Here is a 13,138-nt window from a genome sequence, read left to right on the forward strand (position 1 = left end):
GTGATCCAAACTGGGGCCATTGGGCGCCGCCACCATATGAATAAATAACCAAAATAATACTAGCCTCTTCTCGAAGAAGAAAAAGCAAGAAACTGAAAAACGGAGATTTGGGAACTAAAGTTTGAACCTGTTACCATCAGCCTTCCTACCCCTTCCCTTCTTCCCAATGTCAATCCCTTTCATCCCCCTCCTTCCTCTCCATTGCATCATTCTGCATAGACTGCACCCCTGATGAAATCCCCTCCGTGTTCTACCTTATGGCTGCCAGCCCTTGTACCGAGCCTGTCGGTCTAACCCTCCTAAGAGGTGAGCCCATGCCTCTAAGAGATGATGAAGAGGTGCTGGTAGCAGGAAGTGCATGCTCCTCTAGGAAAGTGGTCTTGGGAGCTGAAGAAGCCGAACCCTGTGGTGGGGAGAGGATTCTGCGCTGCGGCCCTGATTTCAACAGCCATGTCTGCGACAGAGGGAGAAGAGCGGGGCACTGTGACAGGGTGGAACAGCCAGCACATGGTTAAGGGCTGCCTGTCACATAATTCGGCTGCGCTGTAAGGGGAGGGATGTATCCTCTTCCAGGGAGACAGAGATGCAGCCTGTTTGCTCCAAGGGAATAGCTTCTGTTTGTTTTTTCCCCTGAGGCAAAGGCCTGAAAAGAGACTTGGCCACAACACTGAATTCTCCCTGGCTGCTGAGGGAGCCCACCACCTTGCAGGCAAGAAGTTCAAGGTGCTAGATTCATAATCTGACCATGTCAACAGCACAAATCATGTCATCCTCATTAAGGGCTTGAGCCGACACACATTGAACACACTGGCAAAACTCCCATTGATTTTGATGGTACAAGACCAGCCCTAATACGCCTCCTGGCGTGTGTAAGCAAGTACAATCTTGTTTGACTTAAAAATCTATGTCTCCAGAGTGCTACTCATAAGCTCACAAGCAATGACTCCTCCCAAGAATGACCCTCAGTGTCAGCAAGTATGAGTAAGTATTTGGGCTTTCACCTTTATTTGTTTATCACATATTTATATAATAATAAACTACTAAATCAGCAGGATTGATTTACACCCAGTCGCTCCTGGAATTGTGCTTCCTGTCCCTTAATCTCCTGAATCTCACTCTTGCTCCTCAGCGTGCTAAGCACTGCACTTGTGTTTCATGCTTGGGAACAGGGTGGGCCTTGGTCTGAGGCGGGCAGAGCCGGAACAGCCTCCACCAAAAAAATGCTGGGAAAATAATCTCAAAACCTCGGCCCCTTGGCTTACTGCTCTGTTTGTGAAAAGCAAGAAGCATATCCCCCCCCTTTGCCCCCCGGCAAATACACGCCAAAACCCAGAAGCCCAAGTTGTGACGCTCTCCATGAGTTGTCAAACCTTCAGACAGAAGGAATCTGCTCACATCTAACAACCCAGCACGCACACCAGTGAGCAGGGGACGTGTCCTCTGAAGGTTCACAGAGGCAGCATGTGGGTGGTCTCTGAAGATTCCCACCATCTGCTTGCTAGCAAGGGGAGCTGAACATCCTCTGTATCCAAACAGCTCTGAGGCTCTACAACCTGCTCTCTCTGTCAGCCTGCCAGCAAAGTCTGTCCAACCTCTCTCCTTTATCTGAAACATAAGCTATATTTGTGGTGAGGAAAAGAAGAGATTTTCTGATCAGAGCTGAGGAAGGTGGCAAGTAGTAATCTGCAAACCTCAAAGGGCACAAATTTCAGAATCACAGTTAGAATAGGGCCTTGTCTCCGCTACACAGTTTTGTTGACAAAAGCTGACTTTTGTCGATGAACCAGTAGAGGTGTACACACTGAAATGCTCCTCCCACTGATGTAACTCCCCTGCTATGCCGACAAAATTAAACCACCTCAACGAGTGGCATAGAGCTTTTTGTGACATAGTTAGAGCAACATAGACACTGCCCAGGCTTATGTTGCCCTAATTGGTCTCCAGGAGGTGTCCCACAATGCCCATCCTGACCGCTCTGGTCAGCAGTTTGAACTCTGTTTCCATGCAGGTACAAAGGCATGCATCCCTCCCCTGTTTAAAGGCCCGGGAACTTTTAAAATTCCTCTTCCTGTTTGCTCAGCTTGGACTGTTCACACAGCATCTCCCCAGCTGACCATGCCGGCTTTCCACACTCCTGCCTGGAATACACTGGAGCTGTTGGATCTGCTGGGTCTGTGGGGAGAGGAGGCTGTGCAGTGGCAGCTTTGCTCCTGCCATAGGAACTTTGATATCTGGGACAGATTGCTCGAGGCATGCAGGAGAAGAGACACGCAGCAGTGCTGTGCTAAGATCAAGGAGCTGAGGCAGGCGGGCCAGAAGGCAAGGAAGGCCAACCATTGCTTTGGTGCAGCGCCAAAAACGTGCTGCTTCTACGAGGAGCTGCTCGCCATCCTCAGCAGCGAACCCACCTCCACTGTTAAGAGCCCTGTGGATACTTCGGGGGGACAGGAGGCAGCAGGCAGCAGAGTCAGCCCTGAGGACGACCCAGTAGATGAGGAAGTGGAGTTGGAGGAGGATGTGGGACATGCAACAGGGTCGTCTGGTGGCATGGCGAGCCAGGACCTGTTTTTGACTCTGGAGGGGTCTAGCCAGTCCCAGCACTCTGGCTGTGGAGTGCATGAAGCAAGAGAGGCAAGCTCTGGTAAGCAGGCATTTTGCTTTGATACTGCAAGGTGATAGGAGATCGAGGTCTCATTTATTTTGTTATATGGTAGAGGAGGGAGAAGAGATAAAAATTAACAAAAGAGCCTATACAGCTACACGGTGTGGGCCTGGTGGAAAAGTTTGTTAATGTACACTGGGATGTCCCGGGAATCCTCCACAGAGATCTCTAGGAAACATTCGTGTAGGTACTCTGCAATCCTCTGCTGAAGGTTCCTTGGTAGATCTGCCTTGTTTCTCCCCCCGCTGTAGGAAACTTTTGCCGTGCCAACCAGCAATTATTTCTGCAGGGACCAAAGTGGCACACACATGAGCAGCATACGGACCCGGTCTGAAGCCACACATATGCAGAAGATGCACCCTTGCATCCTGGGTTACCCTCAGGAGTGAGATATTGGGTTTGATTACCCCAGCCTATGGAAAAGGGTGCCAATATTTCCCTAATACTAATTTCTTCCTACTGTTACTCACACCTTCTTGTCAATTGTCTGTAATGGGCCACTCTCTTACCTCTTCAAAAGTTATTTTTCCTCCCTTGGTATCCTGCTGTTAATTGATTTATCTCATTAGACTGACCTCACACTTCGTAAAGCAACCCCCATCCTTTCATGTATTTATACCTGCTCCTGTATTTTCACTCCGTGCATCTGATGAAGTGGGTTCTAACCCATGAAAGCTTATGCCTAAATAAATTTGTTAGTCTCTAAGGTGCCACAAGGACTCCTCGTTATTTTTGCTGATACAGACTAACACAGCTACCATTCTAAAAAATATTCAGAATTGTCTCCCTAGGCCCTCTTCACAAACCACCCAGACCAATTGTCCCCTCTTGCCCATTCCCCCTTCCCAATCACCCACCTCTGAACTCACCATATTTGGGACTTGCGCCAACCTGTGTGCTAGCCAAGGGACAGTGAGGAAGAGGTGTATATAACTTTTATGATTCACGGCTGTGAGTGCACTCACAATACTGTCTCTGTTCACTGTTTCTTTTGCTTCTGCAGATAAGCCCTTGAGGGCCAACTCATACACACCAGCAGAGCACCTCCATCAGGCAAGGAGGTGAACCAGGAGGAGTAAGGAGGATATGTTTTGCGAAGTGCTGCAGTCTAGAGATACAGCAGATAGCGAAACAAGAGCGTGGATGGAGACAATTAATGAAAACTCAGACTGGATAGCCTGGAGAGGAGGCAGGGGCAGGAGTGGATGACAGATGGACAGGAGTGGATGATACTGGAGGGCCAGACAGAAATGCTCAAGTCCCTCATAGCGCGACAGTCTGAGCACCTCTGTGCAGGACTCATGGTAGTTGCTGCTAAAATTAAAGCACAGTTGCTACAGGCAGGAACATTTGCTCAGGAACAATTCAAGCTCAGGAAGCAAGCATTAGAGGGGTCACTCAAGGTGGCAAATAAACATTGCCTGGCCAAATGCATCACATAAAGACACATTACTGGGGCTCACTGTTAAAATGCTCCTTCAAAGCCTCCCTGATTCAAAAATCACCCTGCTGAGCCTCTCTAATTGCTCAGGTATCTCGCTGCTCAAAATCAGCAGCCAGCCGATCCACCTCACTCTTGGGGAAACTTTTCCCCCTTCACTTTGCAAATGTTATGCAGAGCACAGCAGGCTGCTACGACCATCGGAATATTGTCCTCTATGAGGTCTAACCTGCCAAAAAGGCAGCGCCAGTGACCTTTTAATCTGCCAAAGGCACATTCAACAATCACATTCAGCTGAGCCTGTTGTTGAAGTGCTCATTGCTGCTGTCTAGCCTGCCGGTGTAAGGCTTCATGAGCCATGGGAGCAAGGGGTACGTGGGGTCTCCCAGGATCACTATGGGCATTTGAACATCCCCTATTGGAATCTTCTAGTCTGGAAAGAAAGCCCCAGCATGCAGCTTTCTGTGCACTCCAGTGTTTGTAAAGATGCATGCATCATGAACCTTCCCTGATCACCCCGCATTGATGTGAGTGAAACAGAATGATCCACCAGCGCCTTCAAGACCATGGAGAAATAGCCCTTTCCGTTGATGTGTTTGGTCACCACTTACTTTTCCACTGTGAGGGCAGCTGTCATTCTGGTGTCCTTGCACACAGTTCCAGGAATGTGGCTTTGCATATCCAAAAGCTCTGCAGCCACTGCTTGTCATCCCAGACATGCATCACAATGCAATCCCACCACTGAGTGCTTGTTTCCCAAGCCCAGTACCAACGGTCCACCGTATGCAGCTGCTCCAAGAATGCCAGCAGCAATCTTGAATTGTTACTTTCCATTGCACACAGCAGGGTGGGCATCACAGATTCACTTTCTATTTCGCAGCTCATGAAATACTGTAGGCCCAGCTGCACTGGGTTCACGACACTCATCACCAGACTGGTCAGCAGTTCAGGATACATGCTTTCAGGCAGAGATGGCAGGAGCACAGTTTACAAGGGCTGTTCAAAAATGGAGCAAAACAAAGTCGGAAGCCCTTGGAATGATGGGACGGACAGTACTGTATCACGGGACAGGGAGCATACCCCCATGATGCATTGCGATCTGCTCCCAGATCTCCAAGTGGCAGAGGGTGGCGAGTTCCATAGTGGGATAGCTACCTACCATGCAACGCTCTCTCTCTGTCGATGCAAGAGCGCCAACTGTGGACGTGCTCTGCCAACACAAGGAGTATTGTGTGGATGTGCACAACCGATGTAATTAAAGTGGCTTATGATCATCAACGTAACTTAAGTCAACTTAACTCAGTAGACATGGCCTAAATATCCAAAAGTTTTGGGGTGGGGAAGGGGAGGGAGGTTTCTCATTTACACAAAGGCTCCTGTACACCACTCTGGCAATGTCCAGGGGCATTAAAGCAGATGTAAATTACAATTTATTTTCAAGATTCTTTACATTGCCAGAATGGTGAAAAGGGCCTTGATGTAAATGAGAATCAGGCTCTGGATGTTTATCTGAAGGTGATCAGAAATCAGAACTATTCTGACCTCTTCTGCCTGAAATCTCACACAAACAGACCTTCTTGTGAGAAATCTGGTTCTTCTGCTTCCAGCCATGGTTATAAACACTGTGAGAACACTCTTTGTTGTGGTATTCAGGCATTTCCGTACTCCAGTTTTGGAACCTGTGATCTGATTAAGATTGATCAGGCTCATCTTAACGAACTGTCCAACCTGAACCCTTGTGAAGAACAGAAACCTTTTAATTCTCATAAAAATCTTGGTCTGCAGCAATTCCTTTAAATTGCAACTGAGATTGTTTTATGTGTGTGTCTATGAACTTGTGTGTGTATAACAAGTGCAAAACAAAAACAAACACAAGCTGATCCACAGAGGGATTCACTCTGCAGTTATTATTTTAATTTTCCCTTTAACTTTCGTTTACTTTCCTTTTAGCACTTCTCAAGATGCTTGTAGGGCCTGATTCTCCATGGTTCCACCCCTTATACAGTAATCGACACCAGTGCAAAGTGGATATAAGGAGCTACCAATCAAACTGGTATGTTTTCACATCCACTTTACAATAGTGTCAATGGCTGCACAAGCTACAGGGTAACGAAGAATTGGGCCCCTAGGATTCAGAACTACAAATAAGGCAGCATGTGCACATCCTGTATCTCATAACATGACGATCCTGCTACACAAAGAGAAACTCTCTGCCTTCCCTCAAATCAAAGGGGAAATATGATAACTGGCTGCTAGTATCTAAAGGTGTGTCAACAATATGAAATGGGATTCATACAGCCCATGATCCAGCAAGCCACTTAAGCAAGTGCTTAACTTTAAGCACCTGACATTGAAGTCAATGCTCCTGATTCCCCTTTGCACTAAGACCACTTTACACCACTCTGCCCATGTAAAGAAGCCTTAAAGTGGGTGTAAACATAATTTATATCACTTTGAAGCCTTTCGACATAGCCAGAGTGGTCACAGTGGCTTCAGTATAAATGAGAATCAGGTCCATTGGGGCCACTCACATGCTTAAAATTAAGCATGTGCTTTGCTGGACTGGGGCCATAATCTGGAGTATTAAAATGAAACTGAGCTAAGGGAAATTTAGGCTCAATATCAGGAAAAATCTCCTAATGGTGAGAACAGTCAGACTGTGGAATAGTCTCCCAAAGGAAGTAGTGGAAGCTTCAGCACTTGAATAATTTAAAATAGGCTGAACAGAGTGATCAAGAATATTCTATAGGGAACAAGCGTGAATGTTCAGTGGACGGACAAAGTGATCTAACCGATCTTTTCCATCTATGAATCCAATGGAAATTTATTAGACATAAAATAGGAATTAAAAAGAAAATTTACTGTTTCTGCCAACATCTGCTGCTGTAGAAGGAGCTGCTGCTTTTGCTCCATCATCTGCCTCTGCAACGCCTGCTTCTTTTCCATCAGTTGTTGATTCAACGTTGATTGCTGGGATGAGTTCATGTAACCACTTCCAGTGCTTGGATTTGAGCAAGTACTGGAGCTTGGACTGGGGCCTGCACTTTGGCCTATCACAGAGTGTTGATCCTGAAAAAGAAGAAACATCTTATGAATGAGAAAATGAATAAAATAAAATTAAAAATCATCAAGAAAAGGCAATGACTCTTTTTACACACTTAGATTATTAAAGATCAAGTGTGGGACGCTGCTCTTTAAGCTGCAGGACAAGAGACTGACAACAAAGGCTCAGATAAAGAATCAAGCAGAGGAAGTAACTCTAACGCTGTATGGAAAGCTTTGAAAACCTACCATGTGGTTTCAGCGGGAAACCTTGACATTCTAACAGGAGTTTATGGAACCTCAAAGGAAGTAACTGAGCTGTCCTGGGAATTTTACAGGGAACTCCCATAAGAACACATGGCAATTTGTATGATTACATGGCAACAAACACTGTATCTACTGACACCTAAAATTTGGTTAGGAACAACAACTACTATATTGAGACTCTCTATTAGAAGTGACAGCTATTTGTAACCTTGTTAGAAAACAAGAAAGTGGTTACTTGTCACTTCACAGTGCAATGACTGGTGCCTTTGCATTGGCTCCTTCATGTTCCCCCAGGAACAATCTCGGTGAAAGAAGAGTGGAAGCGTTTACAATCTAATGAGACAAGACAGACGCAGGATGGGGAGAGGGGTCTAATACACAAGCAGAGGCAACAATGTTATGGTAGCAACTGACATGGTAGTTCCACAAATTTTTTTTTTGTGGGGAGGGGTAAGTTAGGAGGGGATTCTCTAAATGGGAAGAAAGGAGAAGGGAGGGAGGAAGAGGGGTCAGAACGGGCTGAGAAGGCAAGGGAGGTGTGGAGTGAATCTGAGGTGAAGAGACGATGTGTGTGTGTGTGTGTGGGGGGGTTTGGAGCAAATGGCCAATCAGCACAAGGCAGAACAAGTCCAATCAACACTGTTGAAGTTCTCTGAATGTTCAGTGGTCCCGGCTTTGGCTGCTTCTGGCCCAATCGGCTGGCTCCTCTCTGTAGTTTTCCACACAAGGCCACATTGGGGTGCGGAGAGGAAGGGTAGGGCGACCATCTTTTCAAAAGGCAAAAGCAGGAGCCCTGCCCTCTCCATGACCCTGCCCTGGCCCCTCCTCTTCCCCCAAGACTCCACCCCTTGCTCCTCCTCTTTCAACTATATGTGTTCTGTTTACTTTCTTGTTACAAACTAGACTAAAAAAAAAGCTCTTGCTTACAGCAACATCCTTTCTGTTGAGTCATTTCACCAGTAGACAGACCTCCACCCTTCCATAAATATAGAAAAAGAGCTACCTCTGTCCCCGTATTATCACACAAAAACCTGGAGCACTCCAATGCCACGTGCACAAAGTTGTGCAGCTATAGATCAGACAGGAGCTACCGGGGAGTTAGCTAAAATGATGGGGACGTTATTTTCTTGACTTTTAGGCTCAATTATTACAATTCCCCGGTTGTAAATGAAGCCATGCAATCTGAAAAACCTCCAGTTGATACAATATGCAGCAGCCTGTCTGCTCCACACCATAGTGTCCAAGAACACATCACCCTGGTGCTCCATGGTCTGCACGGGCTCCCCCAGTGATTAGAGTCTAACTCCAGGATTCTGTCCACTGGATTCTTCTAGCTACTTGAGAGACGACCTCTCCCTCCATGACTATGATCTTCCACGACAGCTACATTCCACTGGGATAATTATACTTCACCAGTGACAGAGACTCATGAGTGCCAGAGTCAGAACTTTCACAGGTGCCAAAATTAGACTATAGCACTCACTCTCACAAGAGACAGGAATGAGAACTACATGCAAAGTTAATTTCTGTGACTTAGCTTTCCCTCAATAAGTTCTACACACACATACACAGACACACACACCCAACCAAAACATATATGAAAAACAAACTGTAAATTAATCCAATTACTTCTCCTACCAGCTGGGAAGGAAAAAAAATACATTGCTGGCCACTGTTTGCAGTATTGTTATAGCCATGTTGATCCCAGGATATGGGAGAGTGAGGTAATACCTTTCACTGGACCAGCTTCTGGCGAGGAAAGAGGAAAGCCTTCAAGCTCCACAGAGCTCTTCTTCAGGTCCTTTGTGAATCCTGAAAGCTTGTCTCTCTCACCAACAGAAGTTGGTCCAACAACAGATCTTACCTCACTCACTTTGTCTCTCTATTGATGGTTATTATTATTTCTAATTTAAAATAATTCTGGGGCATTCAGACAGGGCCATATAAGTAAAGCATTTAACAGTCTAAATATGAAATAAAACCCACAACTTTCTGTTGGCGCCACCTGCAGCCCCCAGGGCAGCATTACAATTGCACCTCTGAAAATTTAATGGGCTTTTACACAATTCTGTCTTGCACACATTCTTTTCAATTCAAGAAATAATCCAGAATTGCTCAGCCACTGTCACATTCTTCAGCCCGTATGTTAGCTGTGAGACAGAGAGTATTCCTTTCCACAGACCAGCTTGCCAAGATGTTGTGCAAACTTTGGTACTTCTTAAAATATTTTGAAAGGAAAAATATGTTACAATAAATTGGCTTTGACATCCCTATTCAAACTACACTCTAGCTTAAACCCAACCCACATGTTACATCCATTAATAGAATTCGTCTGTTTTCTCATTGCACAGAAAATGCAGACTTCCTCAATGTATGCTTTCGAAATTCATGGTAATATATGTATATTTCCCCCCCCTCCCCTGTCCATGTAACTGTGTGTTTTATTTTCAGATAAGCTGGACAGTTACACTTCTCGATACCTAATAAATGATTTTTAACAATCATATTTGGAATAGCAGTTGGCACAAAAAATAGCCATTTGGGAAAAAGACACTGCAAGAGCAGTGTAAATCATGGAATTTGAGCTGTTTTATTTTTCTTTGCTGTCCATGAAATGAGAGTGTTAGTCTATGAATCTATAATGTGTTATTTGTCCGACTTGCTGGTGTTCCAGAGGAGGCCACGTGATATGAGCAATTGCCTAATAAATCACACTTGATGCAGAGGATTAGTTGTGCTGCAGACTGACCCTTAAAGAACTGGTCCTGTTTGGCCTGATTCTCCTCTCACTTCCACCAATATAAATCGCGAGTTTATAGAGCCGCACCACTGTAAAACAGGTGCAAGTCAGATCAGATTTTGTCTAACAAGATTCGGTTTTTTAAACATACATATACAGTGAGAAATTCTGGCTTTGGTGGATTTACACTGCTGTAATTTAGAGTAGAATTTGGCCCAAAATGTTTTATATCTAATAATAACGAATATTTTACTGGAATTGTCTTTCCTTTCTAACTAGACACCAAGTATACCAGGCAACATTAAACCATTTCATCTTCCAGCATGGAGGATGAAATTGATGTTGGATGGGATTGGGCTGTGGAAGGAACTTCCTGTGGAAATTAGGCAAACCCAAAGTCAGACAGGCTTTTAGGAAATGCTGCCAAACCTTCTGTGACAGAACAGGATGTGTCATTATCAAATGGTAAATTCAATTTTCTATTAGGACCTCCATCTTGTATAGGGTGACCAGATTTCTGAAAGTGAAAACAGGACACCGTGCGAGGCTGGCCCAAGGCCCTCCTACTTCTCCCGCATGGGCTCACCTGAGCCACCTGGTGTTATTGCTCGCTTGAGCCCCCACCACACATGGGGCTGCCCCGAGGCCTCTCGCTCCCATACGGGGCTGGCCCGAGCCCCCTGGCATTGCCACTCACCCAAGCCCTGCCTCCTGGGGCTGGGGCTGACCACCTGAGTACCACCACCCAGGGTCACTGCTTGCCCTATTGTATGTTCCTCCTTGTCCCCTTAGGGAGGCACACCCCACTTTTTTGGAAAAACTGGGCATTTGTCCCATTTGCTCTTGCCAACTTGGCAAGAGCAAACAAGACCAAATGCCCAGCTTGGCAAGAGCAAACAAAACCTAATGCCCAGTTTTGCCAAAAAAAGTCAGGATGTCTGGGACAGGGCTTAAAAAGGGACTGTCCTGGCCAAAATGGAACATATGGTCACCCTAATCTTGTACCGTGCTGAACACCTCTAACCTTGCACAAAGCAAGCTTATGGAACTGCATTCCATATAGCCACCTTGCTGGGGAAAGATGGTTGACACCTTATTGAAGGATCATAATGGAGAAGCCATCAAGAAGGCAATCTAGGACCATCAACTTTGAGAGGGTGCTTTGAAGAGTAAAGTGACTGTGGTGAAGAAATTCCTATGCTAAGCCTGTATTCCATGATTCCCTGTCGCATTGTCCCCAAAGGGATTAAACTAGAAGACCAGAGAGCCCACAGCCTAGGTGGGACTTTGAGAGAGCATATGAAAAAGACGAGGGGGGCTCAGAGGTCTGAAGCACTGGTTTTGGGGTTGGGGCAACTGGACTGCAGAGTCCCATCTCCCAAAGAAGGGTATCAGACAAGAGGTCTGAGCCTGCAAGTGTGTCCTATGGTTCCAGAGCTAGAAACAGTGACTAGATTCTACCCAGACCCAGTTGCCTTTTGAAGCATGTTGGATCCAGCTCAAACTGGGTCCACTTGCAACAGATTGCTGATTACACAGAGGGGCACAGGGCCAAGTTGTAACACCTTCCTCTCCAAAGACACATTTCCATATAGCAAGAATGGCATTCACAACACAGACACCCCTCATCTCCAAACAACCTCCCCTCAAAATGAATGAACAAATAAATACAAAAAAATCTGTAACAAATCAATGGGCGAAAAATCAGAGACTATGAAGTACACGAGAGACTTTGCTACTGCTATTATGGGGAAGGGGCTCTGCTACTTTGGTGATTGGCAGCGGTATAAAACACTAAGATAGACAGACAGAGAGACTGATAGATCAGATAATAACTCAAGAAATCCTCCAAGCAGGTAATACTCCCAGGGTTTGGTCATGAAAACCAAGAGGAATTTTAAACACATTTATGTAACCAGCAAATCAAAACATTCAGAATCAAATTTTCTTTTCTGTTCTGCTGCTGCTACCTCATTTAAGTCTGGGGGTTGCCGTAGTATAATTGAGGGGGAGAATTTGGCTCCAAACATACACACATAAATGTTAAAACAGACTTTCCTTTGTCTCTTATGGGTACATTAGGTGTAAAATACAACAAAAATGCCAGATGAAGATCTTAATTTAGTTCTACCCACGGCATATCCAACCTCCACCCCCAGGCTCTAAGCACCATTATTTGTTGATATCACCATACGGGTGATTATCACCTATAACTCAAAGGCAGCTCCATCATTGTTATGAATATATGCTAAAAATCACCAAGTGATGCTGGCCTGAGACCACATATACTGAGAAGTAAGGAATTCTGACCAGATTTCTACAGCCAAGTTACATATCCTTGAAACAGGCGTTAATAATGGAAACACTGACACTTGGAAGAAACCAAGGGGTCAGCTTTATTCAACCCCAGATGGGTTATGCGGTCATCCTTTACTTGTGTAATTAAACTGTTTATGTTCTCCTCTCCATATGTTCTATATGTGGCTATATTCATAATTGTACTGCTTAGGTATCTGGAGCCCTGAGTATCACAAGAATTCTCCCTTTGTTTTATATTGGTAAAAGGTGCCTACAATCTGACATTACTTGGGCTTCTGTTCACCATGCAATACAATATTGAAATATTCTATATAAAATATTCTATTCTCTTCTGTTTAAGCTTTTATACTGTGCTCACCACTGCAGTAACTGAGCACTTCCACCACAAGGACCCAAAACATTTTGCATGCCACTCTCCAGCTTTTCATCTTGCTGCTCCCTTCATCATTCTTTCACATTCATCTTGGCTCCGTGCCTTGTATCATCCTGGTTCCTGTGTTTGAAACAGTCTCCCACTTGCATTCCATCAAGATCCCTCCCTCTCCTTCTTCAAATCACCTTCTTGAAAATCACTTCTTCCTGAAATTCTTCTTTGCCCTCTTCTCTGGTGACGTGGTTCTCACTGTCCTGATCCAGAATGGGTGCTCTGGCCTGGTCTATACTTAAA

General features: G+C 45.3%; 1 protein-coding gene across 1 annotated transcript in view; it reads right to left on the reverse strand.

The window, feature by feature from the left end:
* Positions 1-13,138, reverse strand: part of MAML2 (mastermind like transcriptional coactivator 2) — a 280,358-nt gene that overhangs the window by 11,639 nt on the left and 255,581 nt on the right. The window contains exon 3 of the mRNA XM_074957015.1: positions 6,966-7,172. Within this exon, the coding sequence (XP_074813116.1) occupies positions 6,966-7,172 (207 nt within the window). The remainder of the gene's footprint in view (positions 1-6,965; positions 7,173-13,138) is intronic.

Source organism: Natator depressus, chromosome 1 (genome assembly GCF_965152275.1).
Source record: "Natator depressus isolate rNatDep1 chromosome 1, rNatDep2.hap1, whole genome shotgun sequence".
In the NCBI taxonomy this organism is placed as follows: domain Eukaryota; kingdom Metazoa; phylum Chordata; order Testudines; family Cheloniidae; genus Natator; species Natator depressus.